A 24,023-nucleotide genomic window follows, 5' to 3' on the forward strand; every position below is an offset into this window, starting at 1 on the left:
ATTAGTCGCTGATAATGTGTGTAATAATGCATATTTTTGAATTGCTGGGCTTATTTATTTATTTATTTGTGGGATTTGAGCGTCTTTGTCTGCGCCACCTATTGGAGACATAGCTTAGTGTTTCTTCACTGTGCCTCTATGGGATCCAGCGCCCCCCAGTGGTATTTAGTGACATCGCATTTGGTTTGTATTTGGTTTGTATGCGCTGCATCATTGCTAGGTTACCTGTATGTGGCGGAGTCATACATGGAGAGCTTCGGTTACAGTGCATTACTGGCTGATAATGTCACTCATAAAACGCCCCTCAGCCAATGACACTGCAGGGACGGAACTAACTGCGGTATAATTGACAGTATTGTTGTGCTTCTTCCACTTCCGAATAATTGCACCAACTGTCGTCAGCTTCTCATCCAGGTTCTTACTGTACTCATGGCTTTGTATCCGATTTCAGCCTTGTGTAGGTCAACAATTTTGTACCTGATCTCTTTAGACAGCTCTTTTGTCTTGCTCATGGTAAAGATGTTGGAGAATCATTGAGTCTGTTGGCAGGTGGCCTTTTTACAGGTGACAGTTTGGTACAGGTGTCTCTCATGCAGGTAACGACTTATACTAACATTAGTGGTAAGTGGGAGCCAACATTAATAATAATAATAATAATAATACTTTATTTTTATATAGCGCTTTTCTAAAACCCAAAGACGCTTACAATTATTGGTACAAAGATACAGATATACAATACACAGACAATACAGGTACAACATTTACAGTGGAGCTCCAACTCAGCAGTACTATAGTATGTGAGATCAAACATAATGTTAAGCAGAAGAGAGACCATAAGCAAGAGAGAATAGATGAGTTTTAAGATTTGATTTAAATATGGGAAGAGTGGGAGATAGCTTAACTGCAGTTGGAAGAGAATTCCATAGTCGGGGAGCGATCCTGGAGAAAGCCTGATCACCGAAACTACGACGATTGGATGATGGGACATTTAGAAGCCCAGCAGTAGAGGATCTGAGAGAGCGGGAAGGTTTGTAGGGATGAAGAAGGTCAGAGAGATAGGGAGCTGCCAGGTTATTTAAGGCTTTATAGGTAAGTAGGAGAATCTTAAACAGTGTTTAACAGGAAGCCAGTGAAGATGGTGATGTGGTGTGATGTGATCGTGAGTGCGAGTGTAGGTGAGCAACCGAGCAGCAGAGTTTTGAATCATTTGGAGTTTGTGGACAGAAGAAGAGGTAATGCCAGCCAATAGTCCATTAGTCTTGGTCTATATTTGATCAAATTTTCTAAATTTTTATACTTTTTAACTTTTTGATATTCCATCTCTCACTTTAAAAATGAAGCTACCATAAAAAGAAAATCATAGACCGTTTAATTATTTGTCAAAGTACAAACTTTCAAACTTTTTAAAATATAAAAATGCAAGAGTTTTATTTAAGGCAGAGTTTGGGCACACATATGTCTACCAACATAGGCTGTAGACACCCTTGAGAAAACATATTCTGTCATCCACAACGTCTCTTAATATCATTTTCTCCACTTAAGATGATTAAAGCAAAGTGCACTAAATTAAGGGCATTTTCACATTAATACTCGATTAGGTGCGGTGGATTCATTGCAGATAAGAAAGCTGTCCACTCCCTGTGCCATGTGTGGGGTTATATGATTGTTACTGTTATATTAAAGTGCACTGTGATAGGACTGGAGAGAGGAAAGTCATCACTGGTGTACTAAACCAGAGGGGACAGCAAGGCCGATCCATTTATTTTTGCTGTTGACTGAAAACATTTGGGTTTGTAGACTTCTTAGTTTATTAAACATCAATTAAGATTAATGAGCCCATCCCAGAATAAGCCATGCAAGTGCAAGCCATGACACTACCTCCACTGTGTTTCACAGATGAGCTGGTATGTTTGCGATCACGAGAAGATCCTTTTTTTCTCCAGATTTTAGTCTTTCTATCACATTGGAAAAGGTTAATCTTTGTCTGTAAAGAAAGAACTGTTAATGAACTAAAGTACAGAGGCTTACATAAAAGATATAAAGCAATATTAATGAGGTAAACAGGACGACCAGGCTGGAATTTAATAAGATGTTCAGAGACTAAATCCTGTGGTTTGGTTATGGACTGAAGAGAACTCACAATGTTTCTGTTGTGTTCAACTGCTGTGGTTTTCCTTGGTCTACCTGTTCATCACCAGTTATTTAGTACACAAGTGACGACTTTCTTCTTCAGGACATTCCAAACAGTTGTTCTGGCTATAAACAACATTTGTGCTCTAATGGCTCTGATTGAATTTCCATCTTCTTAAGAAAAATGTGTGGGTTCAGATAGAAGGTGTTATCTTCTGAACTGTGTATCAGATCAGATAAAGTGATTGACCTCACTGTTCCCATACTTCTGGAGGGCACTGTATATTTAGAAGCACTGCTGCTATTTTAACGATGCAGGCGGAAGGTGTGAAAATAGACTGTTGGCGGGGTGTAAGATAGCAATGAGCATCATGATGCGCCTTGCGTAGGCTGGAAGATAGAGCTCATAAACCAGCAATAATGATCCCGTCCCCCAAACAAGCCCAGAAACAACATTTTTATGTTATTTTTTGTGATGATGATACTCTTGGCCATATGAGAAAATATCAAATTAAGAATACACTGCTGCAGCAAAATGAAAATTAAATGTTGTTACTAACTACGATATGATATGGCACACCCCTTACTGAGATATAAAAAATATAATAATTTTTTACCCAAATGTAAAAGTAGTCAATGATTCAGAATATCATGATACTAATAATATCAATAATGCACTCCAAATATCTCCATATATGCAGGATTAAAGTAAAATAACTGGACAGATATAATCTGTCTCTAGTATATATATATATATATATATATATATATATATATATATATATATATATATATATATATATATATATATATATATATATATATATAATGGGAAATGAGAACATGTGTGTGTGTGAATTTTTCTTTTGCTAGAAACAATAATAAAAAAAAAGTAGAGCCTTGATGTGATAATTAGGGGTGGGCGATATGGCCATATTCCAAAACATTGGCAATATTATTGCGTACAATACGATATGGCACATCCCTATTTGAGACAAGTATAAAAAAAGACGTAATAAACATCCGGTATTTCTCCAGCATTGGGATGGTAAAAGCGTGCCAGGTCATTTAATTCCGGAATAGACTGGAAACTCCAGCCTACTCCCCACATTGTTCCTCGTCTTGCTACGAGAACCTTTCATCATACTTGACTCATTGTCTCGGCATCGTCTCGGTATCGTCTCAGCATTGTCTCAGTACGCTGCATTCAGGTGTCTCACAGGATGAATCATAGTTCTGATATGTTCTGCGTAACACGTTCTGACTTCAGACACGTAAAACCCCAATAGCACATCCAGATGTTTTCTAACAAACACCACTATCCTGATGTTGCCCATCACTATTATACCATTCCTCAATATGAACCACCAAACCAAATGAACTATACTTAATTCCAGGTGTAAATTACAGAGGGAAGTAAACTCCCAGTATCGAGACACAGAGAAGCAGAGGAAGAACTCTGACCTCTGGAATGAAGGAGCTTCATCTTATAATAATGGAAGGAATGGGATGAGTTTGGGATAAATGATTTACCTCAGTAATGCTTTTTGTCGCCCAAAATTTACACAGCAAATTAAAAAATTTGGAGTTAAACAAAAATGTGTGAAAGTGTTAAACTGTGTGAGTTTATTCTCCAACTTGAACTACAAGTTGAGTTGAGGGGAACTCTTTGGTGGTGTAGAGTTTATTTCAGAGTTTATTCCAAGGTGCTGAGGAGCATGACTGAGCATCATTTATTTGCAATGAAAAAATATACACTGGCATACACTTGTTGAGTATGAAATTGTTATTGTAATCAGTAATGATGCCTTTTTTTGTCATTTTTACTCTTAAGTGATCCAGTGTTTTAAATGATTAGTTTAATAACACAATTTCTTTTGCATTAATTGTTAAAAATAGTCTTAATTTGTTAAAAAAAACAGCTAGAATAATCAAGCTAATTGACTTGATTGCTTTGGTTGGTTTGGTGTTTAGGTGGTTTTTGTGGTGTTGCTTAGTGGCTCCTAAGTGGTTTTCATGGTGTTGATGAGTGTTTGATATAATATCCTAGATGATATTGCTACAAACTATGGTTATGTGTTGTTGCTTTGACATTTTTAGGTGGTTGCTATGGTATCTGAGGAAATTGTTATCATTGTTGTGTTGTGTGGTTGCTAAGGTGTGTTAAATAAACAATGAAATTATATTTAAAATGGTTAAAAATGGTCTTAAATTGTTACAAAAATCAGCTATAGGATGGTCAAGCTAAGTGAGTTCACCAAACCCTGAGAACATTATACGTTTTGAAAAGGTTCCAGGGATGTTGGTCTGTAACGTTACAGAAATAATGTTTTAAGAATGTTTTAAAAACATGTGACTTATTATAATATAACAATGTTTTGCATCACAACATTATTAGAATGTTTCACACATGATGTTCCAAGCTAGATAAATACAAACATTAAGGAAATGTTAAAAGACAACAAAAATTAAAACACTGACACAGATTATGTTGCATCAATAAAAAAAGTTCTAAGAACATCCAGAAAACATTCTAAGATGATTCTAAGGGTGATGAGCTTGGTGTCAGTATAAAAGTCTACTATATATTCATTTCAAAAGATCTAATTTAATCAATTTTTATTCATTTTAAAATGTCTAGTTGTGTCTCTAGTATGAATGAATGTCATGTGAACTGTTTGGTTTTTGTAAAGAGTAAAAAGTGCTCCGGTGATCCGGTATAACACTGCTTTAGTCTGGTGGAGGAGTAGTTGGGGAGAAACGACAGGATTTCGGCTCTTGCTCATGAATATTCATACATACAAACATATCGCCTCTGATTTGCTATTAGCACTGCAACACCAGGATACAGCGAGACGGACAATAGTTAGAAACTTTTTAAAATAAAGACATTTTTACACTAATAACAGTCTTTACAATGTCATATGTTACTATACAACATGTGTAATAATGTCCTGCTAAGTGCAGTTCAGACACTGACCTAGTCTTAGAGTCTCTGTAAAACACCAAATCCACCGGAGATCCTATTTAAACCTATAGTTACTCACACACAGAGGAGGGTAGTCCAGATCCAGAAAGTAAAAATCCACCCCGTTTTTTAGGTTTTGTTGGCTGAGCCGCAGCAGAGCCGCCCACACAGTTGGAACAAACAAAACCCCGGGTGGATTTTTACTTTTAACTAGTGTAAACAGAACTGATCTAAACATCTAAACACCTACCTATCTCAATTGTACTTGGCTGGTGGTGTTTTTCCTCCATAGACTAATTCTAACCATTTGTTCCTTAGCTCTGAATTACTGGGTAAAGTATATAAACACTGATGTGTTATTCGCACAAATAACACAGGAATGAACTGCATGCTGTTCCTAGCACTGTTATTTAGCTTCTATCTGGCTTCAGCTCTGCCTGTGGGTGGTCCAGAGCCGAGGTGGGCGGGGCTATGAATACTAATTCACGGGTTGATGTAGATACGGTGCTTTTCCTGATCGACTCCTTTTTCTGAATATTTTCTTTTACCAGCTGCTGCAGAAAATGAGGAAGAGGTTGAGGAAGAGTTTCATAATGTGCAGCATCATAAACAACTCAGAGAGCCCAACTGTATTTCAGAATACAAAAGAACAAGAAAAAGTGGATTTTAGTGGAATAATTAATAGAAAATGTCAATTTACATTTCTGTGTAGTCCAGGACTAGTCTTAATCCCAGTCTGGGAAACCGACCCTTCAGGATTATGAGTGTTTAAAGAGGTTCTGCTGTGAAATGGTGCTTTAAAGGACAGTTATTAAAATGTTATATCTATTTTTGAATGGTTTTGAAGGGTAGAGAACCCTATCTAGCACCTTTGCGCTAGTAGGCGTGGTCTGTTTATGGGGGCTCTGTTAGCCCACAGCTCTCTGAGCTATTCTGGGTTGATTGTGGCGCCGTTTCTGCATTTCCTGACTGTGGTCTTCAGTTATTTTAAGCACAGGAACAGACCCTGCCCTACCAACACCAAAAACCTGTACCAACAGATTCTCTACTCAATAAGGAAAAACAAAGAAACAACCGAAACCTTCGCGTTCCAGTGTAAAAAATATCAAAATTAAAGTTTAATCTCTTAAATTTCTTTAACATGAAATGTGATATATATATATATATATATATATATATATATATATATATATATATATATATATATATATATATATATATATATATGTGTGTGTGTATTTTTTTATCTTACAAATAAATGGAAAAATAAATAAATAAATTAAAAGTCAATAAATAAAATACTAAGAAACAATCAATTAAACTCAATATATTGAGTATATTACACTTTTTTGTTGTTTTGTGGTTCTTCTATGATCCTGCTTGGTGGTTGCTACGGTGTGATTAGTTGGTCACTATGGTGCTATTTCCTATTGTGTTGCAAAGCTATGATATCCCAGGTGGTTGCTGTGGTATTTCTAAATTTCTAAACGTCTAAATATGGATGGTAATGGGATGGTTGCTTTGGCATGTCTAGCTGTTTGCTATGGTATCTAAGGAATATTATTATTTCTTATTATTGTTCTGTTATTCTGTTAAGCCGTTGCTAATGTGTGTTAAATTGAAAATAGATTTAAAAATAGACTTAAAATAGCAAAAATAGTCAAGCTACTTGATTAGATTGCTTTGGTTAGCTTTGTTCCTGCTTGGTGGTTGATATGGTATTTCAGGTGATTGCTGTCCTCAGGTGGTCACTGGAGTGTTACTAAGTGGTTGCTAGGTGGTTTCTATGGTTTTTGATGGGTTCTTGCTATGATATCCCAGGTATGTGCTATGGTATTGCCACCAACCATGATAATGTGTTGCTTGCTTTGGCATTTCTAAGTGGTTGCTATGGTATTCACAGAAATTGATATTGTGTCGTTATGGGGTTGTCAAGGGGTGTTAAACTAAGGATAACTTATATTAAATGAAAAATAGTCTTAATTTGTTACAAAAAAACAGCAAAAAATCTATTGTGTTGCTAAGTGATTTCTATGACATCCCAGGTGGTTGCTGTTGTATTTCCAAATGGTTGTTGTGTACGTTGCTTTGGTCTAGGCGGTTACTATTGTGTGGCTAAGTGGTTGCAAACCCATTCTATAGTTGCTGAGTGGTCATTGTGTTGGTTGCTTTGGCCCTGCTTGGTGGTTGATATGGTATGTCAGGTGGTTACGTCTGTGTTGTAAGGGGGGCACTATTGCTTAAAAATGTACAAAAGTATATTTGAAAATAAGTATATTAGAAGTATATTGAATTACATTAACTAAAAGTATGATCAAAGTTTACTTTCAAATGATGAAAGCATAATATTAATGTGCTTTTAATATATTTTAAGTAACTACATAAGTCTGTTAGTATATTTACAGCATACTCAATATATTTACATTTCTCAATATGTTTCAAGTACAATTAACCAGAGCTGCAACTAATGATTATTTTGGTAGTCGACTAATCAAATGATTATTTATTCAATTAGTCGATTAGTCAAAGATTATATCTGCCATGTCCTCCAATCACTAAAGCTGAACATGAGATTTAAAAGGCATTTAAATGTCTGGATGTTGTTTAAATGTGAAAAGGTCTGATATTTAGTGATTAAATATGTAATCTGTATGTTTGAGCATATTTGGAGACCTTTGTAAAACATTTACCCTTTTATCTCCCATTACGTTTCTTTCCCCAGCACTTTGTGTAATGCAGGACTGTTACAAATTAACGATTACTATCTACCTACCTTCACTATCTCTCTTTCTCTACCTCTTTTTTCTCTTCTCTTTCTTCTTCTATCTGTTCCCACATAAAATCCAAAAAGAAGGGGGTAAAAAGAATGACTTGCTTATTTATTTCTCCATTCTTCTTCTGTAAATGTTCAGATTTATTTGTTTATTTGTTGTTTCCTAATATTTGTCTCCTTTTTACAAATAGTTTTGTTTGCTTCAATTATTATAATATGTTTTTCTTCCCCTTTTTTTCCTGTTCTCCTTTGTTTTTATATGTTATTACATTTTTGTCTTCTTCTCACAATGCCCACAGTACCTAAAACTCTGTAGTAACACTAATAAATAATAAAGCTAAATTGGTCCTCCGAAGATGTGGGGTATTGGCGGGCAAAAAAAAAAAATCAACGATGAGTCTTCAATTTATCGACTTATCGTTCAATAAATGGACACAACCATTTTAATAATCGTGATCTCTTCCTTTGTGTTTGCACTTCAAGTGCACTTTAAATTATATTAAATATATTGTGACTGTGGGCGTGGCTTCACTCTTATGAACAAAATGCCCTCTAATAACACCCAAAACAAACTTAAAGAAACATAGTAACGGCCAAATGCAGCTCTAGTAGCTGAACTTTAGTGTCTCTTAGGTTTGTGTTGCCTCAGCATTCCATTCATCATCAGGCAGGGGTCTGGTCTTTATGTCGGTTCAATGCGTGCCAGCTGGGACAGACCGAGGCTCAAACTGGACCTTTTTAATTTTGAAAACTAGGTGCGTAAACAGGAATGGAAAGTATGTTGTCTTCAAAGGATTATTTTATTTGTTTCAATATTATGTTATTAGTTTATTTGTGCCAAATCAGCAGTCTAAAAAATGGCAACAATTTCGTTTATCGCAATAATTTCTGGGACAAAATATTGTTTGCAAAAAAATGCTATCATGACACGCCAAACAACAATTAAATTTATAGTCAACTAATTTAAATAAATCGACATCGTCAATTATATCGACTAATCGCTGCAGCCCTACATATTATATAGTATATATTTTTTTCACCAGGGATTATAAACCTGTAGACCACAGTCAGGATGTTTACTACAGGCTGTACTAATGCTTATTGTGTGTGAGTGAGTGTGTGTGTTTTGAGTATATTACACTTCTTGTTGTTTTGTGGTGCCGTGGTCCTGCTTGGTGGTTACTACGGTGTTGTTAGTTGGTCACTATGGTGCTTCTAAATGATAGCTAGTTTCTCTATTGCATTGCGAAGTGGTTTCTATGATATCCCAGGTGGTTGCTGTGGTGTTGCTACCAATATGGACGGTAATGTGATGGTTGCTTTGGCATGTCTAGGTGTTTGCTACGGTATCCAAGGAAACTGTGGTTGCTAAAGTGTTTTAAATTAAAAATAGATTAATAGAATGGTTACAAAACAATAGTCAAGCTAATTGATCTGATTACTTTGATTAGCTTTGGTATTCCAGGTGATTATATCGACTAATCGCTGCAGCCCTATAATTAAGTATATTATTATTTTCACCAGGGATTATAAACCTGTAGACCTCAGTCAGGATGTTTACTACAGGCTGTACTAATGCATGTGTGTGTGTGTGTGTGTGTGTGTGTGTGTGTGTTATAGGAAGCTCTGTCGGTGGTGAGTGAGGATCAGTCTATATTTGATCCAGGGTTCTCCGGTGCTCAGGCCGGGCACATGAAGGGGGAGGTGGCGTCGCCGCAGCCCGTCTACAGGCAGGGCTCAGAGGAGAGCACCGAGTCCACCGAGCCGGACTGGACCTCCAACCCGAGCAAAAGAGTCGACCACGTCAACGGAGCCAGGTGAGACACCATACATACACACATATATACACATATATATACACATATATACACATATACTGCTCTGTAAAAATGAAGAGAGCACTTCAGTTTCTGAATCAGTTTCTCTGATTTTGCTATTTATAGGTTTATGTTTGAGTAAAATGAACATTGTTGTTTTATTCTATAAACTACAGACAACATTTCTCCCAAATTCCACATAAAAATATTCTCATTTAGAGCATTTATTTGCTTTTGCATTTATAAGCTTTCAGACCGCAAATAATGCAAAGAAAACAAGTTCATATTCATATAAAGTTTTAAGAGTTCAGAAATCAATATTTGGTGGAATAACTCTGGTGCTTTTCAATCACACTTTTCTTCATGCATCTTGGCATCATGGTCTTCTCCTCCACCAGTCTTACACACTGCTTTTGGATAACTTAATGCTGCTTTACTCCTGGTGCAAAAAACAATTCAAGCAGTTGAGCCTGGTTTGATGGCTCGTGATCATCCATCTTCCTGGAGCTTCCTGAGCTGCATATACACACACACACACTCCAGTGTGAATTAGTGAAATTAAACAACTGTACTCGATTAACAGGGAAAATGAATACCTGTAGTTTAGTCATGTTTTAGAGAAATTCAGTTGCTGTACGTTGGTTGAGTATTGGTGAAACTGAATACCCGTATTTTAGTCGAGTATTAGTAAAGTTGAATACCTGTATGAGTATAACTAGTATATATTTAGTTGAGTATATCAGAAATTGGATACCTTTAGTGAGGTCAAGTATTAGTGTAGTGGAATACCTGTACTTTGGTTGAGTATTAGTGACATTTAGGAATTATACTTTGATTGAGTATTAGTGAAAGTAAATACTTGTAATTAAGTTGAATATTAGTGAAACTGAACACCTGTAATTTAGTTATTTATTTTAGTACACCTGTACTTTAGTTGAGTATTAGTGAAGCTGAATATCTGTCATTTTTTAGTATTAGTATTAGTGACATTGAATATCAGTACTTGGTTAAGTATTAGTGAAATTCATTAGCTGCACTTTGATCGAGTATACCTGTAATCTAGCTGAGTATTAGTGACATTAAATACCTTTACTTTGGTCGAGTATTAGTGAAGCTGAAAATCTGTACTTCAGTCAAGAATTAAAGCTGACTACCTGTACTTTAGTTGAGTATTAAGAAATTAAATATGTGTACTTTAGTTGAGTATTAAGAAATTAAATATGTGTACTTTAGTTGAGTATTAAGAAATTAAATATGTGTACTTTAGTTGAGTATTAAGAAATTGAATATGTGTACTTTAGTTGAGTATTAAGAAATTAAATATGTGTACTTTAGTTGAGTATTAAGAAATTAAATATGTGTACTTTAGTTGAGTATTAAGAAATTGAATATGTGTACTTTAGTTGAGTATTAAGAAATTAAATATGTGTACTTTAGTTGAGTATTAAGAAATTGAATATGTGTACTTTAGCCGAGTATTAAGAAATTAAATACGTGTAATGTAGTTGAGTATTAAGAAATTAAATACGTGTAATGTAGTTGAGTATTAAGAAATTGAATATGTGTACTTTAGTTGAGTATTAAAAAATTAAATATGTGTACTTTAGTTGAGTATTAAGAAATTGAATGTGTACTTTAGTTGAGTATTAAGAAATTGAATATGTGTACTTTAGTTGAGTATTAAGAAATTGAATATGTGTACTTTAGTTGAGTATTAAGAAATTAAATATGTGTACTTTAGTTGAGTATTAAGAAATTGAATATGTGTACTTTAGTTGAGTATTAAGAAATTGAATATGTGTACTTTAGTTGAGTATTAAGAAATTGAATATGTGTACTTTAGTTGAGTATTAAGAAATTGAATATGTGTACTTTAATTGAGTATTAAGAAATTGAATATGTGTACTTTAGTTGAGTATTAAGAAATTGAATATGTGTACTTTAGCCGAGTATTAAGAAATTAAATACGTGTAATGTAGTTGAGTATTAAGAAATTAAATACGTGTAATGTAGTTGAGTATTAAGAAATTGAATATGTGTACTTTAGTTGAGTATTAAAAAATTAAATATGTGTACTTTAGTTGAGTATTAAGAAATTGAATATGTGTACTTTAGTTGAGTATTAAGAAATTGAATATGTGTACTTTAGTTGAGTATTAAGAAATTAAATATGTGTACTTTAGTTGAGTATTAAGAAATTGAATATGTGTACTTTAGTTGAGTATTAAGAAATTGAATATGTGTACTTTAGTTGAGTATTAAGAAATTGAATATGTGTACTTTAGTTGAGTATTAAGAAATTAAATATGTGTACTTTAGTTGAGTATTAAGAAATTGAATATGTGTACTTTAGTTGAGTATTAAGAAATTAAATATGTGTACTTTAGTTGAGTATTAAGAAATTAAATATGTGTAGTTTAGTTGAGTATTAAGAAATTAAATATGTGTACTTTAGTTGAGTATTAAGAAATTAAATATGTGTACTTTAGTTGAGTATTAAGAAATTGAATATGTGTACTTTAGTTGAGTATTAAGAAATTAAATATGTGTACTTTAGTTGAGTATTAAGAAATTGAATATGTGTACTTTAGCCGAGTATTAAGAAATTAAATACGTGTAATGTAGTTGAGTATTAAGAAATTAAATACGTGTAATGTAGTTGAGTATTAAGAAATTGAATATGTGTACTTTAGTTGAGTATTAAAAAATTAAATATGTGTACTTTAGTTGAGTATTAAGAAATTGAATATGTGTACTTTAGTTGAGTATTAAGAAATTGAATATGTGTACTTTAGTTGAGTATTAAGAAATTAAATATGTGTACTTTAGTTGAGTATTAAGAAATTGAATGTGTACTTTAGTTGAGTATTAAGAAATTAAATATGTGTACTTTAGTTGAGTATTAAGAAATTGAATATGTGTACTTTAGTTGAGTATTAAGAAATTAAATATGTGTACTTTAGTTGAGTATTAAGAAATTGAATATGTGTACTTTAGTTGAGTATTAAGAAATTGAATATGTGTACTTTAGTTGAGTATTAAGAAATTGAATATGTGTACTTTAGTTGAGTATTAAGAAATTAAATATGTGTACTTTAGTTGAGTATTAAGAAATTGAATATGTGTACTTTAGTTGAGTATTAAGAAATTGAATATGTGTACTTTAGTTGAGTATTAAGAAATTGAATATGTGTACTTTAGTTGAGTATTAAGAAATTGAATATGTGTACTTTAATTGAGTATTAAGAAATTGAATATGTGTACTTTAGTTGAGTATTAAGAAATTGAATATGTGTACTTTAGCCGAGTATTAAGAAATTAAATACGTGTAATGTAGTTGAGTATTAAGAAATTAAATACGTGTAATGTAGTTGAGTATTAAGAAATTGAATATGTGTACTTTAGTTGAGTATTAAAAAATTAAATATGTGTACTTTAGTTGAGTATTAAGAAATTGAATATGTGTACTTTAGTTGAGTATTAAGAAATTGAATATGTGTACTTTAGTTGAGTATTAAGAAATTAAATATGTGTACTTTAGTTGAGTATTAAGAAATTGAATATGTGTACTTTAGTTGAGTATTAAGAAATTGAATATGTGTACTTTAGTTGAGTATTAAGAAATTGAATATGTGTACTTTAGTTGAGTATTAAGAAATTAAATATGTGTACTTTAGTTGAGTATTAAGAAATTGAATATGTGTACTTTAATTGAGTATTAAGAAATTGAATATGTGTACTTTAGTTGAGTATTAAGAAATTGAATATGTGTACTTTAATTGAGTATTAAGAAATTAAATATGTGTACTTTAGTTGAGTATTAAGAAATTAAATATGTGTACTTTAGTTGAGTATTAAGAAATTGAATATGTGTACTTTAGTTGAGTATTAAGAAATTAAATATGTGTACTTTAATTGAGTATTAAGAAATTAAATATGTGTACTTTAGTTGAGTATTAAGAAATTAAATATGTGTACTTTAGTTGAGTATTAAGAAATTGAATATGTGTACTTTAGTTGAGTATTAAGAAATTGAATATGTGTACTTTAGTTGAGTATTAAGAAATTAAAATTGTGTAATGTAGTTGAGTATATCTGAAGTTAAATACGTGTACTTTAGCCGAGTATTAAGAAATTAAATACGTGTACTTTGGTTGAGTATATCTGAAGTTGAATACCTGTACTTTAGTCAAGTATTACTGAAGCGGAATAGCTGTACTTTGGTAGAGTATTACTTAGATTCAGGAGCTTTATTTGATTGAGCATTAATAAAAATAAATACTTGAAAGAAATACTCAATTTAGTGGAATATTAGTGACAATGAACACCTGTACTTTGGTTGAGAAAGAAATTACCTGCACTCCTGTCCAGTATTAGTGAAATTCAGCAGCTGTATTTTAGTTGAGTATTAGTACAATATAATACCTGAATTTTGGTGGAGTTGGTGGTCCAGTTTTTCTCTAGCCAGTTTAATTCCATATACAGTATTTTATAAAATCAAAACTCTCTAATAATGTCTATTAATGTAATACATCTGATTTTACTGATCAAAAATTCCCAGCAATACACAGATTCCTAGAATCACCTGTTTGAGTCAGGAACTGTTCAGGAATCAGAGTTAGTGGAAGGTATTTTACACAGAAAAGGAAGTTATGGCTGTTTTGGCTCCGCAACAAACCAGTTTCCTGTTCACGCCTGCTGTTCCCAGCCCCGCCCAGATCAGCGTCAGTCCAGAGTTCCCTCAATTACTGACTCAAATTACATCATTTTCTTTAACTTCTAGCCTGGAAAAGACAGGATTATTTACTGTGTTTTAAACTAGCAGCATTTTCTAATAGAATATATTTCAGACCTCGCTATTATTATTATATTAATGATTTTAGTAGCCGATTGTTATTTTGGTTTGATTCATTATATTATATTATGTTTAACCGTAATGAATAATGACTAAAAACAATATATTTACAACATATCAATCCAAAAAAAATGTGTTGTATTTAAACTAGTGTTGTCAATCGATTAAAAAATGTAATTAATGCAATTAACCGCACGTTCTTGTTATTAAGACGCAAGTTTTTATAGTGAATGTTTAAATATAAAAAAACATAAATTAGTGTAAGAAATGTATTTATTTATATTTATTATATTTAGTGGAGTCAATTAAAATACTAGTATATATTTGTATGTTTATATATATATGTATGTATTTTCTTTAATGTTCTCAGCCCAAATTTAAACCAAACAATGTATTTTCATGTTTACATAGATACTGCTTACAATAACAATAATCTGGCAGTAGTTTATATTGTGTGAGAAATTCATGATAAATGGACCAATAGAAATGCTCCAGAGTGATTTTTTTTAGAATAAAAGAATATATATATTTTTTTACTTTGATGAAAATATAGCTTGTTAAAGATTGTTCTTTATTCTACTATAACAGATTTTAGGGTTTTAATCGCCTCAGTAACTCAAAATATCCTTACAAAAATGCTTAATGATAAAATCTAATGTGGATTTTCTTTTCCCGCCTGGACAGTAGAGACAGTTACTCCAACAAAAGTGGGATAAAGTCTTTTAACAACATTTATTTCAGCAAAAAAAACTAAATATACGTAAAAATTCTAAACTTTTTAAATATTTTATATGTTTTTAAATCTAATAAATTAAAACCATTGCCAACTCAAAAATGTTCCATTTTACTGTACTGATTTGGGAATCTTATTAAATTTGGACAGTTAGGGATGTGCCATATCGTATATATCTTATCGTACGCAATAATATCGCCAGTCATTTTTTAATTATTGTTAATAATATGATATTATATCCTAAAATATGGTGTCATATCACCCACCCCTAATTATCACATCAGGGTACAACTTTTTTTTATACTGTTTTTAGCAAAAGGAAATAAAAATAAAATATAAATTCACACTGTTCTCATTATTTCCCTTTATATATCTACTAGAGACTTAAGATTATATCTGTACAGTATCATTTATTCTACTTTAATCCTGGATATATTGAGATATCAATCAACCTTTATTTTCACTCTGTAAATACATTGATGATAGGGGTGGGTGATATGGCCCGAAAATAATATCACAATATTTCATGGTATTTTCACGATAATGACACTTTTGGCAACAATATAATCTGTCTTTAGTAGACATATAAAGGGAAATGAGAACAGTGTGATTTTTCCTTTTGCTAAAAACAGCAAAAAGTAGTAGGTGGGTTATATGGTACGATATTTCAGGGTCTGATATTGTTCACAATATTGAAAAACACTGGCAATTTTATTGCGTACGATGCGATATGGCACACCCCTAATTGAGGGTAACCCTTATTTTCAATGTAGCCAAACTTTTACAAAAAATTAAAGGGATTAAAAATGTAGTTTAAATGATTAAATCAAGCAAACAATGTAAGATTTAATTAATTAAGAAAAAATAAAATTATTTAAAATAGAAAAGAAGCAAACAGGCTAAAATGTAGAGGAATAAAACAAAGAGCTAAATAAGTGGAATAGTAAAATATAAAGTATAAACACAGTTAAAGAAATAAAGGACTAAAATAACCACAATTATAAAAAAAGTAAATGATGGAGCTAAAATAAATAATAATAGTATTAATAATAAGTAAAAATAAAATTAAATAAAAATGTAAAAGGTCAAAAGTAAAAGCAATAACAAAACAAATAAAAAGATGAAATGAATAAAATAAAAGGGTCAAAATGGTAAAACATAAAACTAGATAAATAAAAAGACAAAATAATTAAAATAACAGAATTTTGAAATGCATTATTATTAGTATAAAACATTCTCGTAATTTTTTTTATATCTCAGTTAGTAATGTGCCGCATCATATCGTATGCAAGTATCAAATCTTATGCAAGTATTGTATCGCGAAAATACCATGAAATATCATGATATTATTTTAGGGCCATATTGTCCAGCCCTAATTTGAATGTAAATTTTCATTTGTATTTTTTTTTGTATAATTTGCTTTATATCTAATCTTTGTGTGTATATCTTTCTCAGTCGGGAGTCGCCGGTGGAGTGTAGCGCCGCTAAACGGAGTCGCCACATCAGCAGCAGTGATGGAAGCCAACTGGGGTATCAGTCCTCGTACCCGGAGCCCCGGACCAGCCCCCAGGCCCCCACGCCCCCCAGCAACACCACAGACGAGAAACGAGTTATAGTCCCAGCAGGTGAGACAAACCATCGGTCTAAATGTAGGTATCGTGATATTATACACCTGCTCAGTCACCTGGAATTCAGGCTTTCAGTTAACAGCTGTGCTGAACTCTGGTGTAAAATGTACTTTTGTTGTAGTAAAACATGATAAAAGTTCTTATCTTTGATGAATAGCACACCTCCGTTCTCCCACAGCGTTCAGAGATCCAGAAATTTTAACAGTTTATCCAACAAACACCCTTCAGACTGGGAGATACGGAGCATAATTTACCCTGAAGATAAATCACTTTTTACACCGTTATCCAGCTCAAAGTAGCTCCACACCTCCTTACTAGAATCCGGAGAGCTCTGACATTTAAAACCAGGCATTAATCACTGAAAAAGTGCAGAAGAAAATTATTAAACACCACTGTTTACATCCTATAACACTACTAGCTTCAGCTCCGAGCACCGCCATCACTGTACTGATAATAACATAGACATAAATATACATAGACTCAGCCGGCGCCAGGAGGAAGACTGTCCAGAGTGTCTCTCTCTCTCTCTCTCTCTCTCTCTATATATATATATATATATATATGTATATGTCATTATAGTAGTCATTATCAGTATGTTAGCAGTATATAAAATGCTACGTTCACAATACCAAGTGACTCAAATCAGATTTTTTGCTCAATGTTGCTCAGACCCGATTTTACATGGCTGATTTTTTTTCAAATCAGGTTTGAGTCATTTTCAAATGTGGTTCCAATTCAGATACGCATCAGATTCATGGACATGCAACATGAATGTGAACTGCTTTTACGCATTAGCATTAGCGCTACATGCTTCTCTCTACATGTTTCTCTCAGATTCGTTCACATTACACACAGACACAGTTCACTTACATTTACAGTGAATGTGAACCGACAAGATAGACAAATCTGATCTAAGGGAAAAATCTGATTTGAGCAATGTGGCTGTGAATGTGAACGTAGCCTTGATTTAAATCTAATTAAAAAAATATGGATTTGGCACGTTCACACAGCCATGAAAAAAATCTGATTTGAGTCAGTTCAGCCTGGTAATGTAAGCGTAGCATTAATGTTAGTTTAAGAGCATCAGTTAAAGTAAAGTAGTGAAGAGGTAGAGTTACAGGTATACAGTGAATAGTGAATATTTGAGTAATGTTCTAATCCAGATTATGAGAAGCAAAAAATACTCAACTAAATAAAGAAGAGTAAAAAAATACTTTAAGCAAAAGAAGAATTTCAATAACTTTGAAAGTATACTCAAGTGCAGTCACCTCAAAAACCATCAAAAATGTTGAAAAATTATGAAACTGGCTCTCATCAGGACCACCCCAGGACAGGAAGAGTAAGAGTTTCCTCTGTTGCACAGAAAAAAGTTCAGTATTTAGGTCTCTTTAACACTTTTAAGTTACTATATGATTCTGTATGTGTTCCTTCATAATCTGATTGATCACTTCACTATTCATTTACACTGTAGAAAAAAACAATATTGAAGAAGTAGAAGTAGGTGTGTCCGAACTACTTTTCAGATTAATGAGATTGGGTTTGGTTCTAAAGGTTGAAGAAGTTTTAGTATTAGAACTGGAATAAAAAGCTGCGATTAGACTGGTGTCAGGCTGGTATTTGGTAAGTGTGCTTTAACCGCAGACTCTTGCGTCATACAGGAAGTTGGTGCTGAGTGTGGAGAATGCCAGGTCAGTGGTATAGAAGGATCTTTGATGGGAGGGGTTCACTCCAACACTCGTCCACTTCCTTCCTGTCTGAGAGTTACGGCTATAATAAACACTGAAAGCCAAAATCTGAAGTATCGTCTTAAAACCCAACCCAAGAAAAGAACATTCTTTACCTATACTAGCAATCCCTATACTCTAGCAACACTGTAATAACCAACCCTTATACTCAACCAACACCCTAGCAACCAACACCTGCACTGTAGCTACACCTTAGCAACCAACATCTGTACTCTAGCAAGCCTTTAACAACAAACACCTATACTAGCAATCCCTATACTCTAGCAACACTGTAATAACCAACCCTTATACTCAACCAACACCCTAGCAACCAACACCTGCACTGTAGCTACACCTTAGCAACCAACATCTGTACTCTAGCAAGCCTTTAACAACAAACACCTATACTAGCAATACCTTGGAAAACAACACCTATACTTTATTAACACCATAGCAACCAATATATATACTAGCAATACCTTGCAAAACAACACCTATACAGTAGCAACACCTTAGCAACCAGCATCTATTCTGTAGCAACACAGGACACTTGTACTACCCTAACACCTTAGTAAACAACACCTATACTCTATCAACACCATAGCAACCAAAACTTGTACTCTAGCAACACTTTAGCAACCAACACCTGTACTCCAGTAACACCTTACAAACAAACACATACACTGTAGCAACAACTTAGCAACCAATATCTTTCCTCTAGCAACATTTTATCAACCACAATCTATACTAGCAAAACCTTGAAAACCAACACTTGTACTATAGCTAAACTTTAGTAAACACTGATACTTTAGCAACACCTTAGCAACCAACATCTGTTCTGCAGCAACCTTAGCAACCAACATCTCTACACTAGCAATCCTATAGCAACCAACATCTACCCTCTAGCAACCAACATCTATATTAGCAATACCTTGGAAAACACCTATACTTTATCAACACTATAGTAGCCAAACCCTATTCTTTAGTAACACCTTAGCAACAACACCTTCACTTTAGCAACACCTTAGCAACCAACAACTTTACTTTAGCAAAACCTTGCAAAACAACATTTAAAACAACACCTTAGTAATGAACACATACTTTAGCAACACCCTAGCAAACAACATCTGTTCTCTAGTAACCAACACCTATACTGGCAATACTTTGGAAAACAACACTTGTAGTCTAGCAACACCTTGGTAATCAACACCCATACTCTAGCAACAACTTAGCAACCAACATCTGTACTTTAGCAACCAACACCAATACTAGCAATACTTTGATAAACAACACCTATACTTTATCAACACTATCATAGTCAAATCCTATACTCTAGTAACAGCTTAGCAACCAACACCTTTACTCTAGCTGCCCTTTAGCAACCAACATCTATACTAGCAATACCATGTAAACAACACTTAAAACGACATCTTAGTAATGGACACTTGTACTTTAGTAACACCTCAGCAACCAGCATCTGTACTGTAGCAACACCTTAGCAACCAACAACCGTTCTCTAGTAACCAACGCCTATACTAGCAACACTTTGGAAAACAACACTTGTACTCTAGCAACACCTTAGTAATCAACACCTTTACTCTAGCGACACCTTAGCAACCAACATCTGTACTTTAGCAACCAACACCTATACTAGCAATACTTTGATAAGCAACATCTATACTTTATCAACACTATAATAGCCAACACCTATACTGTAGCAACACCTTAGCAACCAACACCTGTACTCCATTAACACTAATACTTTAGCAACACCTTAGCAACAAACACATATACTAGCACACATATACTAACCAACACATATACTAGCAATACCTTGGAAAACAACACTGGTACTCTAGCAACACCTTAGCAACCAGCATGTATACTCTATAAGACCTTAGCAACCAACATATGTGCTCTAGCAACCCTTTAGTAACCAACAACTATACTAGCATTACCTTAGTAAACAACACTTGTACTTTTGTACTTTAATTTTATCAACACTATAGTAGCCAGTACTCCAGTAACACCTTAGCAACCAACACCTATACTCCAGTAACACCTTAGCAACAACACCTGTAATCAAGTAACACCTTAGCAACCAACACTTGTACTCTAGCAACGCTTTGTTTTTAAAGCTGTGAAAGTAATTTAGAGTTGTGTGCTAAAGTTTGTATTTAAGGCACATATGATAGTTGTTGATGTTTAAGAATAAATAAGTGAACAAATATTTTTTTAGGAAATTAAATGACATTTTCTGTATGTGGTAATAACTGAACATTTTAATATGAGTAATGAAACCAGTCTTTTATTGTTTTTTTAATTTATTTGTGTAGTATTTTAAATTCTCTAACTGAGCAGTAAGTGTAGTAGACGTATTAAAACGAGTAGTATTGTGTGGTATCTGTAGAGGATGTGATATATTTCGTGAGACCGGATGTCTGCAGTGACTGTAATAATCTAGCTCAGTGCTGGAGCTCTGCATGAGTGCAGGCTGGAGTATGTTTTGAGTATAGTGTAGCGTGACGGTCCTTATAGAGAGTGTTCTGATTAAGTCACGTGTAACTAATGTCCTGCAGGTTCTGAAACTGCGCTTGATGACCCGCTTTATCTGTCCTTCAATAACCACGTCATCACGACCTTCAGCGCCGTCCCCGAGTGATGCTCAGCTTCCTGACCAGCGTCTGAGTCACACTGAAACCATTCAGACCCGACCCGACCCGGTCTTTACTACTGAACACTCACCTCTAATGACTCACCATACCTGAAACCATACGCATCAAATTCATATTTACCAGCATCTACTGAATATTCCCAACACTTCCCAACATGGGTGGTGCAGAAAACACCTATACTCCAGCAACACTTTAGAAACCAACACCTATACTCCAGCAACCAACATCTCTAGTCTAGTAACCATTAACAGTAACCAACACCTATACTCCAGCAACCAAGATCTATAGTCTAGTAACCATTACCAGTAACCAACACTTATACTCTAGAAACAAATTAATAACCAACACCTATACTCCAGCAACCAACATCTCTAGTCTAGTAACCATTACCAGTAACCAACACCTATACTCTAGAAACAAATTAATAACCAACACCTATACTCCAGCAACCAACATCTATAGTCTAGTAACCATTACCAGTAACCAAAACTTATACTCTAGAAACAAATTAATAACCAACACCTATACTCCAGCAACCAACATCTATAGTCTAGTAACCATTACGAGTCACCAACACTTATACTCTAGAAACAAATTAATAACCAATACCTATACTCCAGCAACCAACATCTCTAGTCTAGTAACCAACACCTATACTCTAGAAACAAATTAAAAACCAATACCTATACTCCAATAACCAACACCAGCAACCCCCACCTATATTCTAGTGACACCTTAAAAACCAACACCTATACTCTAGTAACAGCTTAAATACCAACACTTATACTCTAGCAAATAACGCTTATACTGAAAAAACACCTTAGAAACCAACACCTATACTGTAGCAACATTTTAGCAACCAACACCTTTACTCAAACACCTTAGAAACCAACACCTATACTCCTGCAAACAACACCAGCAACCAACACCTATACACTAGCCACCAGCGCCTATACTCAAGTAACGAACACTAGTAACCAACACCTATACTCAAGCAACCAACACCTATACTTTAGAAACAAATTAGAAATCAACACATATTCCAGCAACCAACACCTATACTCAACAAACACCTTAGAAACCAACACCTATACTCTAGCAACCAACACCTATACTGTAGCAACATTTTAGCAACCAACACCTATACTTGAGGAACAAATTAGAATCCAATACTTACTTATACTGTAGTAACTCCCTAGAAACCAACACCACTCTATCTGGAACCAAACTTATCAAGCAAATCCTTAGCGTCATCAAACGATCATCATTACCAGCATCTATTAAATATTTGCTCTCATTCCAGCATTTCCCAGTATGGGCGGTGCTGGAAAATACAGGTCTGAAGAGGAAACGGACGGTTCTGGAGCCAAATTAGCCACAATGCTCTTTTCTTTGTAAATACTGCTTCTACAGCTGTGTTATCAGCATTATCAGAATACTGAATTTTACAAAAAAAAAACTACTTTTAATTTTAATTATTTTGACCATTCATCACAGTGACAGGGTGGAGACATTTAGTAAAAATTGACATTTAATGAAAGTGTGGTTGAGCTAGAGTAACCAACCAACACCTATACTCTGGTAACACCATAGAAACCAACACCTTTACTCTAGTAACACCTTAGAAAACAACACCTATACTTTAGCAACCAATGCATATATTCTAGGGACAAATTAGAAACCAACACCTATACTCCAGCAACCAACACCATAGCAATCCAAGTGTCTTCAAACCCTTGAAAATTAAAGTGTGAAGGTTGTGATGTTACTTATGAGGTCAAAGGTTAATTACCTTTAACTTTAAAGGGGTGGGTTTATTAGAAGACGACAGAGTAAACAGAAAGTTCTCAGTCACGTTTAAACAGATTGATATTTTTGAAATGTTAATGTAAAACTAAGCTGCGGAGCCAAAATTAGGTACATTATCTTAACGTTGTCCCTCTGTCTGTTCCAGACCCGGAGGTGTGGACGCAGGACCACGTGCGGCAGTGGGTGGAGTGGGCGATTAAGGAGTACGGGCTGGTGGAGGTGGACGTGTCCCTGTTCCTCCCATTGGACGGTAAAGCTCTCTGCAAGATGAGCAAAGAGGACATGATGAGACTAACGTCTTCTTACAACACCGATATCCTCCTCTCACACCTCAACTACCTCCGCCAGAGTGAGTCTCTCCCACTTTACCCATTCAGCAGTGCCAGGAGGACGGTACTCCACTAACTGCATTGTGCAAAGTGTAAAGTTTGGCTGAGGGGGGGTTATGGTATGGGGTTGTTTTTCAGGAGTTGGGCTCTGCCCATTAGTTCCAGTAAATGAAACTCTTAATACTTAAGCATATAGAGAGATTTTGAACAATATTAAAGACTATGGGAACTTTGGACCATTCTTAATCCATAGGTAAGCCTTCCCAGAGGAGTTACAGCTGTAAAATGTAGACATCATATTAAAAACTATGGATTATGGAGTATGGTTCAAAATGCCCATAAACACACTACTAAACCTTGTGAAAAGCCTTTCCAGAGGATTTGAAGGAGTTATAGCTGAAATACGTTGACATCATATGAAACACTATGGATTAAGAATGGTTCAAAGTTGCCATAAATACACACCAAAACCTTGTGGAAAGCCTTTCCAAAAGAGTTAAAGCAGTTATAGCTTTAAAGGGAAGGCTGACATCATATTAAACACTATGGATTAAGAATAGTCCAAAGTGGTCCTAAACCTTG

The 24,023-nt window shown here is 34.2% G+C and overlaps 2 protein-coding genes across 3 annotated transcripts in view; both read left to right on the forward strand.

Annotated features, from left to right (window-relative positions):
• LOC125785661 (sodium channel subunit beta-1-like) overlaps positions 1 to 9,922 on the forward strand; it is a 493,013-nt gene extending 483,091 nt beyond the window's left edge. The window contains exon 6 of the transcript XR_007427994.1: positions 9,815 to 9,922. The gene's annotated coding sequence lies outside the window, so the exon portion shown is untranslated. The remainder of the gene's footprint in view (positions 1 to 9,814) is intronic.
• The window catches only part of fli1rs (Fli-1 proto-oncogene, ETS transcription factor-related sequence), a 45,512-nt gene that overhangs the window by 12,531 nt on the left and 8,958 nt on the right, over positions 1 to 24,023 (forward strand). For both annotated transcript variants that reach the window (XM_022662569.2, XM_022662570.2), the window contains exons 2-4: positions 9,492 to 9,688; positions 16,732 to 16,901; positions 23,258 to 23,461. In XM_022662569.2, coding sequence (XP_022518290.1) covers positions 9,492 to 9,688; positions 16,732 to 16,901; positions 23,258 to 23,461 — 571 coding nt within the window. The remainder of the gene's footprint in view (positions 1 to 9,491; positions 9,689 to 16,731; positions 16,902 to 23,257; positions 23,462 to 24,023) is intronic.

This window comes from Astyanax mexicanus, chromosome 1, assembly GCF_023375975.1.
Source record: "Astyanax mexicanus isolate ESR-SI-001 chromosome 1, AstMex3_surface, whole genome shotgun sequence".
Taxonomy (NCBI): Eukaryota; Metazoa; Chordata; class Actinopteri; order Characiformes; family Acestrorhamphidae; genus Astyanax; species Astyanax mexicanus.